General features: G+C 43.8%; 1 protein-coding gene across 4 annotated transcripts in view; it reads right to left on the minus strand.

Annotated features, from left to right (window-relative positions):
- Positions 1-18,904, minus strand: part of utrn (utrophin) — a 157,100-nt gene that overhangs the window by 41,375 nt on the left and 96,821 nt on the right. For all 4 annotated transcript variants that reach the window (XM_030786403.1, XM_030786402.1, XM_030786400.1 and 1 more), the window contains exons 54-56: positions 11,562-11,734; positions 9,659-9,815; positions 2,041-2,170 (exon numbers count right to left, since the gene is read on the minus strand). In XM_030786403.1, coding sequence (XP_030642263.1) covers positions 2,041-2,170; positions 9,659-9,815; positions 11,562-11,734 — 460 coding nt within the window. The remainder of the gene's footprint in view (positions 1-2,040; positions 2,171-9,658; positions 9,816-11,561; positions 11,735-18,904) is intronic.

The following is an 18,904-nucleotide window of genomic DNA, read 5'->3' on the forward strand; positions in this document are numbered from 1 at the left end:
ACACGCATGTAAACACACAATCACCAGCAGGGCCGCCTGTGTGCGCGCGCGCTTGACGACAACGGCACAGAACTATAGGTCACGCAGTCAAGATGACTATTTATGAGAGACAAAGAGTGACAGACACAGAAAGCGGGAGACAGACAGAGAGAAAAGCTGAGAAAGAGAGATGTATAAGAATGTACTTGACTTTGATTTGGAGGACTTTATAAAAAAAAAAAAAAAAAAAAACACGCAGGGGGAGGTTCAGGATTGTTTGATCCGTTTTCACAGACATAAGTGTGGATGGGAGATGTAATCTGACTACTGGAATAAGAAGAAAGAAATTGCTTTTGTCACGGGGCCGCGATGGGATTCCTTAGCGAATGGAAACCCTTGGTGAACTCTGCTAATGTTGGATTCTAAAAAGACTCAAAAGGTTCAGTGTTCAGGGCTTCTTTGAGACTACAGTCATAAACAAACATCTGAACTGGTTCAAAAATAAGAGAGAAAGAAAAAACCCCATTTCTGACAACATTTCAACGACTTTATTTTTCAGTATCTCTGTGTGCTCACTGGTCTCGGCTTATCGTTTGTCTGGACCTGCCGGAAACTTCATTTCCTGACCGAGAACTCCTCTCCCCTTGGAGGGTAAACCTGTCCGTGGTAAGAAAGCGTGCCCTAACAACACTTTATTTGACAGTGAACAGCGTGACTCGTCAACGCTCGTGTCATTTCTGCGACGCCTCACCCCGATATGGGATGTGACGCTTTCACATTTAATAACGACAAACAAATCTGACAGATTCACACAATAACGCGCATTGACTACACAGCCATCTGCCTCAAAACTGTCACTGTCATCTGCTGTTTGACAGTGATCGTCAGGGAATGGAGTTTTCAGCTCTGAGGTTTTATATGGCATCTAATTTTTTTTTTTTTTGGTTTGTTACAAAGAGTGCATAATTCCTCTCATGAATTTCAAAAAAATAAACCGGGTCAGCATTAATTCATAAAGTCACTTCTGCATCAACCAACAAATAAACAAACAAAAAACTCTACAGACCACTGTTCCTAATTCATTACAGCATGACTGTTACAAAGACAGACTGGCAAAGACAAAAGGTTGCATGTCAGATGGCTGCTGAGGCGTGATACTCTGGGAGAGATGTGAGAGGAGCTGATTCCAGCCCTTTGAGGCCGAGTCATACTGGGATACAGCTCATCATGTTACCAGAGTCCTGTGTGTTCACACTCTGGCCTGTGGCACACCGGTCAGTTCTCTCTGCTCTATAGGGTTAACGCTACATCAAAGCCTTTTTTAATAAATTATCAATAACATAATTGATATTAATACTGCGTCCAAAGGCTCTTGATATGCTGGGTCATAGACTTATTTCATTACACAAACTCAGACGCAAAATACAGTGACTATGACTTTGGAAGACCTATGAATCAGCAGGCGACATCACAGAGCTCTCGGGAGACAGCTGATTGAAGCCCTCTCTCTAACACACATACACACATACCCATGTGCGTGCGCGTGCACACACTCACACACACACACTTGCTCTCTCTCTTGGCTTGATCTGTGTCCTTATTTGACATTTCCCTAACATCAGACAGTTACGTCAGTCAGTGAAAACTGACACTTCATAACTCGCGACTTGTCGGAACCATCAATAGATAAAATTAAATGACTTGAAATCTTTCCTCCGAGAACATACTGACTGGCCCTGGGTGTGTTTTTTTGATACTGTTCGACGTAGAGCCCTTTGGAGAGTTTTCTTCACAGAGCTGAAAACTCATATCACCTAATAAGCTTCTGAGGTTCATTTCAATAATTTACATCAGAATTTCTTTAACGCAATTTCACTCGCTCTCTCACTCTCTTCCTGTCGGCTCTCACAGAGAATGGTTGATGAGAGTGAGCGCACAGTTTGAATGTGTCTCGTCAGTTTACGGTGACATTGGAGAGAAGCTACCAAGGTCAACGAGGCTCGACTTTCCCATCAAAGCTAAAGGTTACGGGCTTCTCGACGAGGGACTTAATGTTCTCACCTGTTTTGGGCTGTAGGTTCTTGCGTGGCTCCTCCGGACCTTCGATTGGCTGGTCAGCTAAGAACATGCGGGCCTGGTCCAACGTACTGACCACAACAGGTTCGCGGTCTTTCAGCTCCTCCCTCAGCGCCTGGGGAACACACAGAGGTTACTGACTCTGAGATGGGACTGTAATAATAACACTACAACAAATAAACTCAATACTTTGAACTAATGACAGGTAAACTCCTTGCAGTGAAAAATTAATAAATAAATAAGGTCTCAGATAAACACAGCAAATCAAATATTTACTTCACTAACCTGACCAAGAAAAAGGGGGCCAAAAGAAAAGAAAAAAAAACCCAAAACAAAGCAAAACAAACAAACAAAAAAAAAAAACACAGAACATAACACAAGCGTGTGTGACGTGAGACGAGTTTGAAATGACGACAAATCAAAAATAATTGTCCCTGCCCGGACTTTTTCTGTTTTTAGTTGTAAGTGTTTCAGTTCTATTTTTTTTTTTTTGTCTTCATTTTGTGTGTGTCAGCAACATCGCCTCTCCCAAAAGAGACAAGCGTTATGTTTCAAAACTACTCAACTTAACAGGCAGCTTCAAGGTGAGGACCAAACTGCAGAGTGCTGGGAATTAAAACTGCTCCGTCCATCAACTCGTTCACATTACCAACAACAATTCAGATACACAGCAGACAAGACCAGCCATTTAAAGTCACTTCTTGTGTCCTCTTGTCTAGCTTTTTATGCATTTTTGTGCCTGGCTTTGTACATACACACAGAAAGAGAGGGAGAGAGAGAGACACAGAGAGGCAGACAGACAGAGAGCAGAGAGACGGCAACAACAACACAGAGAGAAAAGCAATTGGTGGTTAGAACAATGGGTAGCACCAGACATGTCCAGGGGGGTCAGTCAGAAATTAGCCACCATCTAAAGCAGCCAGTGATCGATTCCGGCAAAAGCAAGGTCATCTTCCAGGCGGCATTGGGGGTTGAAACCCCCTGTTCTCCTGGGGGAACAGTTGCGTGACAGGAAACTAGCTTCATAATTCTTCCACAATAATATCCAGTAGGTCTGAAGAGCCAGGGTCACTGTAACCTAGTGCTCTCCCTATACTAATGAAACTTCTCCACAAAGAGCTGAGCTAAGACACGAGATGGCGACGCATCCAACCATAATTGTTTCTTTATTGGAAAGAACAGGAGAAATTAAATGAAAATCACGCAGGGCCAGTACTTGCGTGTGAGGTCGAAGTGTTTGGGGAGGAGATGAAGCCTGCATTGGTAAGGTATTAGAGTTGCTCGCTGCCGTGACAAGGGCAATATCAAAGACAAAATATATATATGAGACAAACTCCCCTGCAGGATAACTGAAACGGCCAAACTTGTCGCGCGCACGCGCGTGTGTGTGTGTGTGTTACCTTGTCAAGGCCGGTTCTTCTCTTTCTGGCTGTGTGGATTTAAGGGAATACAATCCTTGAAGTAAACAAGGAGGAATTATTTTTGCCTTTATATGTGGCAAATATTCATTTATATATGCCTTCATAGTTTCTTTTGATATTGCAGGATTTGAATCTGAGCTGCAAAAATCCATTGATTATTGCTAGGGGGGAAAAAAAAATTCAAATAGCATCTGCACTATCGGACGCTTCTTAAATCTCTGACCTTCACAACATATTCTGAATAGAAGTCATTAGGTAGTATGGCCAAAATTCCCACCCACAGAGTCTTACTGAGTCAAGTGCTTCCTTCAAACAGATGGAAAGGAAGGTGGATGACACAGAGAGAGAGAAAGAAAATGAGAGAAAGCGTGATAGAAAGAATGAGAGAGCGCTTTCTGTCCCTCAGACATGAGCCTGTCCTTGTAGGCAGCAACTCCTGAACTGTGCCAAGGCCCCCCGCCCCCCCCCCCCCCCCCCCCCCGACTCATCGCTATGGTAACACACATCATCACTCCCATCTTGCCTTTGTGTCTTTTACTTGTTTTCCCTCCGGTGGCTTTTTGAACTGAATTCACTGTTCTCAGAGATGTGGAGGCCAAGGTTACCATTAAAAACCTTCAGCATGCTTTAGCCCGCCATGACAACACTTCTCACTCACAAGGCCAAAGGAACAATGAAGAAACTTTACCAAAAAAAAAATAAAATAAAAACAACTTTGACAACAGCGAACGAATCAATGAATAATACATCCAAAGAAACAAAATAAAAGACGGCAAAACATCAGTCAGTGAATAAACTACCAATGAGTCCTTAAAGCAGAACCTTGCGACGGGTTTAGTCCCACGCAGGGGGTGAGACAGTTTATACGGATACCAAAAGACAACAATCAGCATTCTTTGTTTCTGTGTGTGAACGGTGTGTTAAAATGTTTTGGAATGCGACTGCGTCTGTTCTTCTGCGTGTTCGTGCCCATGCGTCTGTCATAGTGTGATGCGCTAAAATTTTCTGCTATTTCCTTTCCTCTCCTACAAGAAATGACAGTTTCATCCGGGAAGTTTTCGGTACTTTGTGAAGAATGTGTCACTCGTTACATTTTTATTACTTTATTTTTCTCCCATTGCAATAAATCTCTCTTGTTCTCTTTCACTCTGAGGTTGCAGTATCGGCTCCTCTTCTGTTGGCCATGCTGTTAATTGCCTGCCTCGCCTTATCGCCAGATGGTCCGAACTGCGTCTATACTTTTTTAAGGTTATTTCTCACACGTTTGTCTGTCCCTGTTTTCAAATACTCGGTCACGGTAGTCTAGGTATCCTGTTTATGTCTGTGAGTCCCTCTAAGTGATACGTCTTTGATTTTGTTCATATATATATTTTTATCGTAATTGGTCTTAAAACAAAAAAGAAAAGCTGGTTTGTTGAAGGGATTAGCCGATGACCTGATCTAACCCTGATGTGACACAGAAAACACTGGCTCTAATCACTCCATTTTCTAAAAGCCATTTTCTTATAGCTCGTCAATACATAAACCAAACGGGGAAAAAATACAAAGTAAACAGCTGCTGCGGGGTGGAAAACAAAAATATCAAGCATAACAAAAAAATAAGCTAGTTGCCTCAGGCACACAATACACAAATATGAACTTTGCACTAGTTCACTGAGGATTTTCACAGACTTTGGGTTCTTTTTTCCCCCCTTTCTTTTTTCTTTCTTGTGTAGCTGCTGAAAAGACCATTTCTCAGATCATCTCCCACTCCTCCCCGCTCTCTGAAGACTTTATCCTTGAAGAAGTAGGACTGTTGTAGCTGTAGACTCAACACCACTGCTGTTCAGAGGAGGGGGAGAGTGTGTGTGTTGGGGGGGGGGGGGGGGGGGGTGCACGTGTGTGACTGTTGTAGGTCGTGACCTCGCTGACAGACCAACCAGACTAGGAGCATCTGATCCAGCATGTGTGTGAGGAGGAGGACAACAGACCGCTGATGCTGTGATGCGTGATCTCATCACTCTTGACCAAAATGTTCAAATATTCATGAGATTTTCCATTTAATTAAAAAAACAAAAAAGCCATCGTCACATTGCAAGCATGCTGTTTCTTGTCTTTATAGAAAGAAATGAAAGGCGGGCACACCAAAGAGGGCAAGGAAAGTGAGCAGTGGGGACAGTAGCTTTTTTTTTTTTTTTTGGTTTGGTTTTGCTGGGTTTTTTGTTGTTGTTGTTTTGTATTGTTTTGGCCTTTTTTTTTTCTTTTTTTTTTTTTTGAGGGAGCTTTTTTTAGACCTAAAGCCAAATTCAATTTTTGCTCTGTCCAGAGGGAACGCTGAGTGTGGTTCATGCAGAAGTCAGTGCTATTGTATAGCAGTAATGTGTTAGTGATTAGTTTCATTCATCCCTCTGGACTAACAGAAATCTTAGCATTGTGTTCAAACATCTCTCGACTGGATTTTTTTTCGGTTAGACATCTACAGCCCAGCCGTGGTACAAAAGCATTTGTTCCATGAGCCTAATTTTGGTTTTGTATACAGGCATTCATTCCAGCCTCTGCCTAGGAGATCTTTTAAAGCAGGCCATTCATTTTGAATACTGTTTGAACGAGAAAAAAACCCGCTAATCTCTGAAAACAGCCTGACAATCGATACCTCAACTGAGAAGGTTTCCTTCATTTCTCTTGGCTCTTAAATCTTTATTCTGTTCATTAGACCTAATTAAACCTTACAATTGCTCTTCAGAAAACATACGTCAGCCTTAAGAAAAAACATACAGAAGGGAAAAGTCAAGGGAAGACTTAGAAAAAGAACTTACATTGTCTCTAAGACTGCTAATTGAGTCCAGAAAAGGAGTCTTCAGATATAAATGAGTAAGATATTTAGAGCTAGTCAAAGATGAGTAATTATGCAAAGTGCAAGCTATTCTTTTCTTTCAGGAGCTTTTGATAAGGCCATGGGCGAAGGGCAGCTTAATCTGTCTCATATTTTAAGAAATCCAGACCCAAATGGCCAGAATCAATCACTGAGACAACGTGATTACTTTCACTTAGCATTAGCATAGCTTAGCCTAGCGTCAAGTTCAAACCAAGCTTTCGGGACTCAGCCTAGCATTCACAGGTAAGAGAAATAGAAGTGTTTAGTGGTTTGAATTAGTTCAAACTAGGACATGCCTTTTTTTTTTGTAATGTTACTGCAATGTGAAAGGTTGTCTAACATATCAGCACTGACCTTTTAGCTTAGGCCTGCATTCAGCATTAGACAGCGTTAAACCTGCACTTGGCCTACAGCTATTAAACACAATCAATTTCTGAACTGCTTTAAAATCCTAACTCTTCTGAAATAACATTTTAAAAGGAGAAAGTCAAAAGAAACAATGGCTATGGCACAAAGCTGAGATGTAGCATCAATTTTAATGCTCACTGAGCAAAGACTATAACTTCAGGATTCAAACCCTTATGTGCCAACAAATTCATGAGCATTCTAGGACAACTTCCTCGTCCATGAAAATTCATGACAACCATAATGTGTGACATCTGGCATGCCCCCCATTTGATTGTAATTATGAATAACCTGTGGTTTTTAGCTGCTTCAATTCGATTTATTTTTTTGAAATATGCAACATGAAGGCTGTGATGAGAGCGAGTACTGAGGTAAGGTACTACTGTGCAGATCTACAGGTGATGGGACAAACAGACAAAAGACAGATACACTATCTAAGACTCTCTCTCTCTTTTTCTTCCTCTCTCTTTTTCTCTCTCTCTCACACACACATAGTCCCCTCCTCAAGCTATTAATTTAATAAAGTAGATTGATGAGTTTAATCACGGGAACACTGTGGAGGAGGTATTTGATTGGTAATTGAATGTGTGATTAATAAAATCTATTATAGGGACATCAGCGGGAAAACACACACACACACGCGCACACACACACGCACACATTCCAATCAATAATGAACACAGAAGCTCTTCAAACTATCAGCGTTAAGTAGCAATCAGCATCCCAGCACGTTCAGCACACACTCCTCACTCGGTGTTTAATCTACTATGCAATTTAAGAACAGAGATTTAAAAAAAAAAAACCCTCTTAAACTGGTTTTGATCAAATATAAGACTGCTTCAGGGAGGCAACCCAACTTTTTGAATGTCACATCTGATACAGGTTTGAGAAACATGCTCTTTATGTCTAACTTCTTGATAGACAGAGACACACACACACACACACACACAGACTCGTACGCACAGACTCATACGCACACTCTTCCCTGGAAAAGGCCACAACATTCAGGAGCAAATTAATAAAACTATTCTGAGCTGGTCAAACCTCTCTGTGAAAGGACAGACTGAATAAGGTCAGTTCCATTTGCCAAAAGTCAGCTCCCAAAGTTCTCTGCATTCTCTGTGTCACTTTTCTGTCCTTTTTAAGCCATCCAGCGACTGTAGAGACAACCCGTCCCTTTTCCTCTAACAATAGCCATTCCTCCATCACTCTCTCTTTCTCTTTTTTTTTGGCTTTTTGATTGTGTCTGAACTTTCTCCTCTCTCTCTCTCTCTAAATGGCTTGCTCTCCTCTGCTCTGTAAGTCCTCAGATACAGACACAATTGCTTAACCCCTCTAAGCCCTTTCAAAGCTCATACTGGTTCATATATTTATATATTTCCATATTTCAATATTTCCTAGTCTGCCCGTCTGGTTAGCCTTCGCGGCTAATCAAGTGTGACCTGTTCAAAGGCCTGGTTCTTTGTAAAGCTCAGCCAAAGCCCTTATAAGACCACAGGGAGCTCAAAGACAATCTATTAGAGAGAGAGGAGGGGGGGGGGGGGGGGGGGGGGGGGGGTTAGAGAGGAAAAGAGAAATGAGGAGTAAAAGTCAAAGTAGGAAGCAATCCTTTCTACTCTCCACACCAGTGGGTCATTATTTAAACTGTCTGTGTGTGACAGAAGGAACAGGAATGAGGAAAAGAAGGAGAGAGAGAGAAGGAAAACGAGAGAGGGGGAGGGAGAGAGTTGGAGAGAGCTAGAGAAAAAGAGAAAGGGGGGGGTCATGGGGGGGGGGTGTTAGAGAGCGAGCGAGAGACACAGAGAGAGAGGGAGAGGGTTAGAGAGAGAGAGAGACAGAGACACAGAGAGAATGGGGTTAGAGAGAGAGAGAGACAGAGAGAAAGGGAGAGGGTTAGAGAGAGAGAGAGAGAGAGAGAGAGAGAGAGGGAGAGGGTTAGAGAGAGAAAGAGTGTGCATATGTCAAAAAGACCTTTAAATCCTCTGTCAGTCTTACACTGTCTAATTTAAACCCTTGTGGTGCCAGTGGCCATCTCTCGCTGTGTTGATTAAGGTCTGGGCCTGAGATTAGATGTGCGAGAGGTTTTTATTTTGTTATTTTAGAGCATGTCTGCATTTGACTTGATGTCAAGGGGCCTGAGTGAATAGGCAGGAGCTTGAGTAGAACCACCAAACCGGTCGTAAACCCAACAGAAACACTTAAAAATACCACTATATCACATCTTACCACTAGGTGTTTGCACAGAGGAGGACAGAGAGAGATTCTGATATGACTGAGGATGAAAAAAAGGTATGTAAAAAGAGATAAATTGGACCGCTCTGACATTAGATGTTAAAAAATTTCTCTCTCTCGCTCTCTCTCAAACACACACACACAAACACAAAAACATACACACACACAGTCACACATACATACAGGCTGGTCACTGGGTCTCAGTGTAGAGCCTGGGTATTGATGTATACAGAACAAATCAGATGCTATAAATTTCCTTGTGTTACAATTCTGTAGGATTAAGGTTCACAGAATCAATGACTGCAGGGCACTTCAGCTGTGACTCTATTCAAGGACATAACTTACAGCTGCCCTGTCCACCCACAGACCAGCACTGATAAAATACAAATACATAACTAACCCTGTCACGCTGTTGCTTAGACGTCTTTAAAACCACATAGGGTTTTATGTAGACTCTCTTTAGTGGCTGTGCAGACCTTTCAGTGACAGTGTTGAGTGGCAGATCTGATCATACAATGACACTGTTAAGTGATGGTAATGCACTGTAGTGTTGAGTAATAGTGTTGAGTAGCAGTGTTGACCATGCAGTGGCAGTGTTGAGTGATAGCGTTGTGTGTGGCAGTAGTGTTAAGTGATAGCGTTGTGCGAGGCAGTAGTGTTAAGTGATAGCGTTGTGTGAGGCAGTACTGACCGTGCAGTGGAACTGTTGCTGTACCACTGTGGGGACGTCTCCTCCAATAGGCATCTGTTTGGTCAGCTCCTCATCTTTGAGACAGATCCACCTCCACAACTCCTCTAACAGAGAGAGCAGCTTGCTCCATCGCTCTGCACTGGCCTCCAAATGGGCTCTGCAACACACACACACACACATTTAACACACAGCTTAGTCAGCTATAGACGCTAATTGAAAGTGCTTGGAGACTGCACAATATGGTACAACTGTGCGTGTGTGTGTGTGTGTGTGTGTGTGTGTGTGTGTGTGTGTGTGTGTGTGCGTGTGTATGTGTGTGTTGTGATGAGTGAAAAAGGCGTAGACGAAAAGCCAAAACTAAAACAAAAAAAAGCATTTCCATGCATATAGGTCTGAGAGAGTGCACATTTGTATGTACTTGTACATCTGTGTGTATTTGTGTCACTGTGTATGCGTGAGCTTGCATATCGTTTGTGTGCATGTGTGAGGGGGAGAGAGTAGCGGGGGGGGGGGCAAGCTCTCTGTTGTGATGTCTCTTGGTAATAAAGGTGAACAACAGGCCAATGTCATCAGCTTCTCTAATTATGCATGTTCACTAATTAAGCCTTAATTAGAGTTAAATACTACAGATTCAAACACATACACAGACATTAAATACTACACAGTGTGCGTGCACACACACACACACACACACACTGCCCTGCATACATCATCAGTCTCACCACTGGGAAAGCTCTCTTTTCCCAACCTATACTCTCTCCATCTCTCCCTCTTTCTCTGTCTGTCTTTTTCAATTAACTCTCTTTCTTTTACACTGTATCTTTCTCTCTGGTTCTGTTGCCCCTACCCTTCCCTAATCCCTCTGTCCTCTCAGATCCTCCTTTTCTCCGGACTCTCTCTCTTTATCGCTTGCCTCCGCTCTCCATCCATCTCTTTCCCACTGGGCCTCATTTCTTTCCAACACCATCCATCTATCCCCCTCTCGCTCCATCCCTCCCTTCCTCCCTCCCTCCCTACAGGAGATGCAATAAAACTCCTTTACTGTAATTTCAAAATATATCAACAATTAAGCTGCAGAAGTGCAATAAATTCATATTCATAGTTTTTCTGTTCCTTTGGAAGAGATGGAAAAACATGTTGGTTCTTCTCTGCGCGTCATTTAAATTGATATGAGTAATGGACAGATGTTTGTGTGTGATTAACCCCTGAATCATTACAGAGCGGACAACCTGTCTCACTTCAGTATGGCACAGGACAGCTTGTTCAGAGCAAACACACACACACACACACACAGAGAGACACACATGCACACAGGCGTCCGCATGCGTGCACGCAAACACAGACACAAATGTAAAAACAGATGAATACTAAAAACGGATGAATACTAAAAGGGTGTTTTTTTTTCATATCCACATGGCTTCACCGCTCTCAGTGGAAAATGTGTTGGTTAGAGTGTGTGATATGGAAATTCCACATTAACATACGGACCTAGAGGTTTCTACTGGCAGTAGGAAGCCAGTAACTGTTGGTGAGTCTAGAGTATAATGTACATGAACCAGGCAAGCTCATTTTCTCTTCACATTTTTTTGATTTTTAAAGTCTGTGTGACCGTCCAGTTGTGCCATAAAACCCATGCTTTAGTGAACTGGACTGTACACAGTGTGCGTCTCTGGGTGTTTAGTGGCACTGAACATCCTACAAACTTATCCACTGACCTTATTTATGTGTACTTGACAACAAATGAATGTTTCTGGGATGAGTCTAATTATCTAAGCTAATTAACTGTCTATTAATCTGTCTATTAATTAGACTGAATTGGTCACTCTGTGTGAACAGCTGTGTGTGACACACTATGAGTGCGGTCCTCTTGGGTTTTACTCCTCTGTGGCTCTGCCACACTAACCGTATGTTGGCAGATTTAGCCTTGAGGTCGCTCCATCGTTGGTTCATGTCGTCCAGGCGTTGCTGGAGGAACACAGCCTCCTCTGAGCTACCCAGTGCTTTCACCATCTTGGGTCTGCTGTTCTCCACACTCTTAAAGATATCATTATGGGCGTCGATCTCAGCCTGGATATCCTACAGAGAGATAGACAGACAGGCAGAGAGAGAGACAGGCACAGAGACAAAGAGGTTAAGGATGAAAATCAAGATCTCCTCCTCCCTGAAAGCACTATAGTAACCTGCCACCTCATGTTATCCCCAAAGTCATGGTTTCATTAGGGAGCTGTGCGTGTGTGTGTATGAGCAAAGTGTGTGTTTTTGGGTTCATGTCCATTAGAATTGTGCAAAAAAATAATTTAACCATTGTATTTACTCCTCCTTTTCTCATTCAGCCTAAACATCTCACATACACAGCTCCACACACACACACACATACACGCACACACATGCACGCACACACACGCGCACACACACACCTAGGGTGTCCATCAAAGCAGGGCTAATGGCAGGCAGGTAATGGGTTTGCCTTTCTGACGGAGAAACTAAATGAAACATCAAAAAATAAATCAAGCAAAGGGAGATAAAGTTGCCAGCAGCTGTGGCAGCTCTGTGTGTGTGTGCCTGTGTGTGTGTGTGTATGTGCGTGTGTGTGTGTGAACAATCTTTTGTTTATCTGTATATTTCACTAGATGCATGTAAGTACAAACACACATGTACACATGCCTACAGACACAGACAGACAGACAAAGAGACACACACAAACAAGCACGTGTGTGCGTGCGAGCGTACACACACACACACACACACACACACACACACACACACACACACACACACACGTATTTACTTCACTGAGGTATATTAAATTCCGGAAGAGACAGCCAAATCTACAAGCATCAAATTTACTCCAAAATAATGAAATTAAATTGTCTATCACAGCTGATGCTTACACAGATATAGCACAGCTATGATACAGCAAGAGCAGAAAAACAAACAGAGAGAGAGGGAGGGAGAGAGAGAGAGGGAGGGAGAGAGAGAGAGGGAGAGAGAGAGAGAGAGAGAGAGAGAGTGAGTGAGTGATGGATTGTGTGAAAGAGGTGTGAGGGTGGGGGGACAGAGGTGTTTGAGCCTGTTCCAGCTCATTCACAAAGTGCCCTCTTCTCTTTAACACATTCTCCTTCTCTCTCTCTCTCTCCTCCAGAAAAACATTCTCAGTTAATACCACACCGCAGAGAACCTGACATCAGACATGAGCTGCACATTTCATTACGACATAGGGGGAGAGAGGGGGGGGGGGGGGGGGGGGGGGGAGAGGACGTGGTGTACAGTACGAATGGGCACATGACATGTGCCTGCAAAGGGACCAGTTTAGGGGGTTTTTGTAGTCTTTTTTTTTTTTTGGCCTGGCTGTGTTTGTGTGACGTAGCTCTAGCTTGAGAAGTTGACTTACTCTCTTATTCTTACTTATTCTCTCTGTATGTCTGTGAATTTACAAATATCTTAAGCTACAGAGGGCTCTCTCACGATATAAACATGCATTTCATGACAGAGAGCAAGAGAGAGAGAGAGAGAGAGAGAGTGTGACTGTAACTAAGTTCTCATATAGGGAATGTGTGACCCTCTAGCACAAGTGTTAATGAAGTTTGCCTTTGCGATCCTTGGCAATCATTAAAGCAGGACTGACATCAACATACACTCTGTTTCACTGGTCATCATAGGCTGTACACACACTACAGAAGCTCATTATAGAGCCCAGCTCTGTGAGTGAACGTGTGTGTCTGTGTGTGTGATCTCTCTTTGCTGTTTATTCATTTAAGGTTAATAAAAAAGTTTGCAGTGTAATGACATGTGTTCTGTCTCACCCCTTCCTTTGAAGAATGAGGTTTTACACCACACTGTCACACACACACACATGCACACACTCCTGCTTCCTCGACCTATAAAATTAGCTATAAAGGAATCACTCTCCAATAAGCAAATTAATTGCTCTGCGTTTTTAATGACACCCTCTCATTCAGACTCATTCAAATGAACAAATTTAACCCCAAATTTAAGGGAGAGGGAGAGAGAGAAAATGAAAGAGAGAGAGAGAGAAAAAGAGGGGGGTGTTTGATGTGAGCAGACCCTCTGCCCATTCTGTTTACTGAAGTGGCACTATGCACCACAGCTCATTGCACACACACACACACACACAAAACAACAATGCCACACTCACATAAACACTGGCACACGACAAGGCCACACACACACACACACCACTAATCTACATGACACACATACATTTGCATTTACACAGAGACACACACAAACCTAAATAAATCTGACATCTAAATCCATCCAACCAGCAGAACACAAGAGCATCTGTGCATGTTTGTTACATTCACTTACTACTTAAACAACACTGAGAATTTCAGCTAAACTGTGTGTTTGGTCATGAGTATTAATCAGTAACACAGCACTGCAGTGGATCTTCCAATAAAGCCCCACATTTTGACACACGGGGTTTAGACTGAGATTCTCAAAAGTTTGCGCGCACGCGCGCATACACACACACACACACACACACACACACCCACACTCACACACACCCCTCACAAGCAGGGACAAGCACCAAATGCTTTGAATGGTAGACTGTGTCTTCACGCACTGCTTCTAGTAAATCACGACCTGCAGAATTCTGAATAACGTGTGTGTGTGTGTGTGTGTGTGGTGCAGTGGGCATCCAGATAAAGGGGTCCTCTACCGTCCAGAGATCACACACGTTTCTCTCTTTTCCCTCCATGCACTGAGAGAATCAAGAGAACCACATGAAAAAAAACACAAACGAAAAGGAAATCAAACTAAACCAAACTAAACTACCTCCTCGAACTTGCGGAGGAGCTCCTGGAGGCTGAAGTTCAGGCCAATCATGGTGCGCAGTGTCTACATCCGAAACCGAATGAGAGAAAAAGAGAGAGAGAGAAGGAGACAGGAAGAAAGGTTCATCCAGCAGACCCCTCCAGCCCTTAGGGGTCAGAGACGCAATCCTCTTCAAATCCAGCAACCGACGCGCCGGCAAACACACACACACGCTTCCTCCGTTTCCCTTAACGCCGTACAATTCCCACGTGTGTGAGCGACGGAGCGTGTTGGCAGTGCGTATATACATGTTGATATCATCCTCTGGGGCTTGGGGAGAGAGGCCCGCAGAGACTAACGGGCTGCCCGATGATCATGACTCAAAGCTGGCCCGGAAAGTCTGGAATCCTGGAGGAGTGGTATCCAGAGATGCAGTGTGTAGTGTTATAGATACGGAGGTAGATAGAGCTGTGAAGACTTCTGTCTGTTTCTTCAAATGCAGTCTTTTCCCTGAGCAGATAAGACAAGCGCCAACTTCTGTTTTGGCGGTTGGTCCGGGAACCTTACGCCGGTAGTCCGTACACTCGCTCACACAGACGACTCCCTGTTTCCTCCAGCGTCCTGTGACCCACGGGCAGGCGTTCGTGCTCAATTAGCCCAGTGAAAGGCCCTCTGTGTGGGCCGGGACGGCGGGCAGAGGTGGGGGAGGACCATGGAGCTCGGCGTAGCTCTCGGGGAAAACAGCAGCTCTGACAGCCAACAGAGTCCACACGCCGTATCAGCCACGACCATCTCAGAACAAAGGTGGAATGGCCGACCGGGGGAAATGCCACGTTTAGGGAAATGCCTTCAGTTTTAATCTCAGGGGAAACGCTGATTATCCGCAAAGTGACTTTGCAGTTGCTCCAGTGAAAGTCCCCTTCTCTGCGCCGGCTTTCTCTGTTTCTTATCGACTTGTACCATTGTGCAGTCTTTCATCTAAAGACAGCTAGTTAAGCTCAGTTATTGCATGTTGAGCAAAGTGTAGCTTATTTCCTCTTGTGCATTAACAGCAGTGGTCCATGGTCCAGAGAACTGGAGCAACAGGGTGATGCCAAACGACTTGAGGCTGAAGACGGTGCTTCTTTCATCGGCTATCGTTTCCTGTATTTTCCCCTGCCCGAAGTCCTGTGAGTCTGGATCCAGGCAGTGAACATATACATATAAGTTCTTCCTCTTCTTCTGATGTATCTTCTCTGAGTTAAAAGAAATTTCTCACTTCACTCCACTCTCTCTTCTTTCATGTGCCCTGGAGAACCCTCTCTCATTTTCCCGCGTTCTCTCTCTCCTTCTCTTTCTCTCTCTCTCTCTCTGGCCACTGGCACCCAGCTTTCTTTCCAGCAGCTGTTTATTATTTTAATCAGCATCCTCCCTTTCCCCTCCTCCCTTCCCTTCCTCCTCCTATCCCTCCTTTCTGCTCTGTGACCCGTTCCACTTGCTAAACTAACTTTGCACACACCCACTTCCTGAAGGGCCCAAGCCAGAGAGAGAGAAAGAGATAAAAAAAAAAAACCTATCTGTATAACTCACAACCTGTGTGCATGCACAGTTGTGAAAACACATGACTGTCAAGTAAGAGGAAAACAAAGGGAGCTTCTCTTTCTCTTTTGCTATCTCTCTCTCTCCCTCTCCCTCTCTCTCTCTCACACACACACACACACACACACACACACACACACACACACAATCTCATGTTCAAGTTTAAACCCATAGAGGCACCCCCTCATTCTGAACAAAAGACACATGGAACAATTTATCAAACTGTCTGTATACCTCTCTACCCATTTCTCTCTCTCTCTCTCTCTCTCTCTCTCTCTCTCTTCTCCCCCTCCCTGACTGAGAGCAGTGTGTGACTTCTGTCATAGCCAGATGCTAAAGTGGATGATACCTTCTCTCGCTTTTCAAACAGCTTCTAAAGGCCCCCAGGTTTTTTGACAGTTTAAATTTCCTTTGAAATTCATACCATACGTTAAGACTTTTTTCCTCCCTCTCGCTGTTCACTTGTCTATATGAATAACAGGACTGTGTCAGAGGCCATGTGGCATGTATCAGAGAGGAGACGTTCCATAGGCTCGCCAAAGAGAAATCAGCATAATACAATGCCGAATATTCATGACACAAGGCTTTGAAGTACTGTTGCCTCATTACAATATTATACATATTCAATTTTCTTTGCCCACAGTTGTTTCTTTTCTTTTTTCTTTTTTTTGATCAGGCACCACATATGCATTTGTTTATGCCTGTGAGTGACAGATGACAGTCACGTTTCAACTCAGGGCTCTTGGTTTATATGGTACCACGCACAAAGATACACACACACACAAACACAAGTAAACAATGCCTTTTCCCTTAAGTAACACACAGAGTAGACTGGGCGTGTGCACAAGGTGTTGTGGAAGGAGGAGAGAGGGTGCACAGAACAGTGGTGGATGAATTGGGCCGAAATGAGAGGATTTTAAATGGAGAGAGAAAAAGTTGTGTGAAGAGGTGCAGAAGGCGAAGGAGAGCGACTGTAAACACACAGAGAACGGACAGGGCAGGGACGAAACAGATATAAAAAGACTGATGAACCGAAGAACGGCTAATGTGGCATAGAGAATGCAGTGGATGGATAGAGCAAGATTAAAAAAATGGATAAGGAGAATCTGAAAGGCAAAACAAGAACAGGGAAAGTGTAATACTGTAAAACCGGGAGAATATGTTTGGATAGGCAAGTACCTCTCTGTGTGTGTGTGTGTGTGTGTGTGCGTGTGTGTGTGTGTGTGTTTATGCTTGGAGTACAGACGAGCCTCTCTGATCAGGATATGACGGCACACAGTGCAATAACAGCAAGTGGTTTCAGTTACTGTTGGTTAAACAAACCATGCCAGAATACACACACGCACACATATGCACAACATGCTCACACACATGTGTGCGCTCACACACACACACACACACACACACACACACACACACACACACACACACACACACACACACACACTCACACACTCACACACTCACACACTCACACACAGCGCCAGCCTTCACAGAGAAGATAAAGATGATAAAATCAGTTTAGAAATGATATTTAGGTCCAGAGGGAGGGTGTGTGTTCAGGCACGTTCTCACTGTCTTTTCTGCCACACACAGCTCAGGCACAAACACATGACCCTGTGGAAGGACTCCCTTACTGACCAGCGCTAGTCCTCCTGAAAAGGCAACTGACGTTAAACTCAATGACTGTACTGCTCTCCTGTCTCACACGTCACACACACACACACACACACACACACACACACAAAAGACGTGGTGAAACTGAACGGTGGGGCTTTGATGCCTAGAGCCCCAATATTCAGAGTGATGTTTTTCCGATGGAATGCAGGCGGAAAAAGGATGATTATGTTCCCACGCCTGTGCCCTGTCTGATAAAATCAGAGAGTGTAGAGTGATTGGGTGTGTGTATCTGCATCTCATGGAACCTGTGTGTTTATATCAAACGTATCTGTACTTGTGTTATTGACTAAGTGTGTGCCTGTACACTGAATAGAAAAGCGTGTGTGGAAGTGCATGATATGCTAAGCCGGGTGGGCATTTTATAATATACCGTGTGTCAACATACGTGTCTTTTTAAAAAAAAATAACATACCCGTTGTGACCAGACAGATTACGTGCGACTGTGTATGTATGGTTAGCCGTGTGCATCGGGGTCGTGAGTGTGTGTTGTGTTATAATCCTTGTGGAGTCAGTCTTCATAAGCGTGAGCAGAGCAGTTTGCCAGCATTAGCAACAGCAGTTACCAGCTTTGTTACTGATGTGGAGCATATTAGCAATAACACAGATCCAATCCTTTGGTTTACCTCTTCAACCTTTTCCTATCAGAGGGGCAGCACTTAGTGTACACTTATTCTGATCAATGGGAGCAAATGTGGTAATGGGCTAATTGCAACATGTGTTTATGGATGTATTGAGTTTTGTAGCCGTGGAGCTAATGCCTAAACGCTGTGTAAGAGAGAGATGTTGTGTCTTCCTCATTTCAACTGAAGGGAAATCGAAGAGACAACCTCAGAGCCCTGGCTAGGCGAAGCTTTTATTGGTGTTGGTGTGGGCCTCTCTCTCTCTCTCTTTCACACACACACACACACACACACACACCACACACAGAAACAACTCTCTCTCTGCTCAGACCTCGACCACACACACACACACACACACACACACGCCTCCTGTGTTTGCCCTGAATGAGCAAGTCAACTCCTGCAGCTCAGGCTTTTAACACAACATCCAAACTCTTACCCTCAACCTCCTGCGTCAGTTTCTCTGACCGTCCATGCAGTCAACTAAGTCTTAACTGTACTAAACCCCAGACTATGCAGTGAACTAAGTCTTAACAGTCCCAAAACACAGACTATGCAGTGAACTAAGTCTTAACTGTCCTAAACCCCA

The sequence above is a fragment of the Chanos chanos genome, chromosome 10, assembly GCF_902362185.1.
Source record: "Chanos chanos chromosome 10, fChaCha1.1, whole genome shotgun sequence".
Classification (NCBI taxonomy): domain Eukaryota; kingdom Metazoa; phylum Chordata; class Actinopteri; order Gonorynchiformes; family Chanidae; genus Chanos; species Chanos chanos.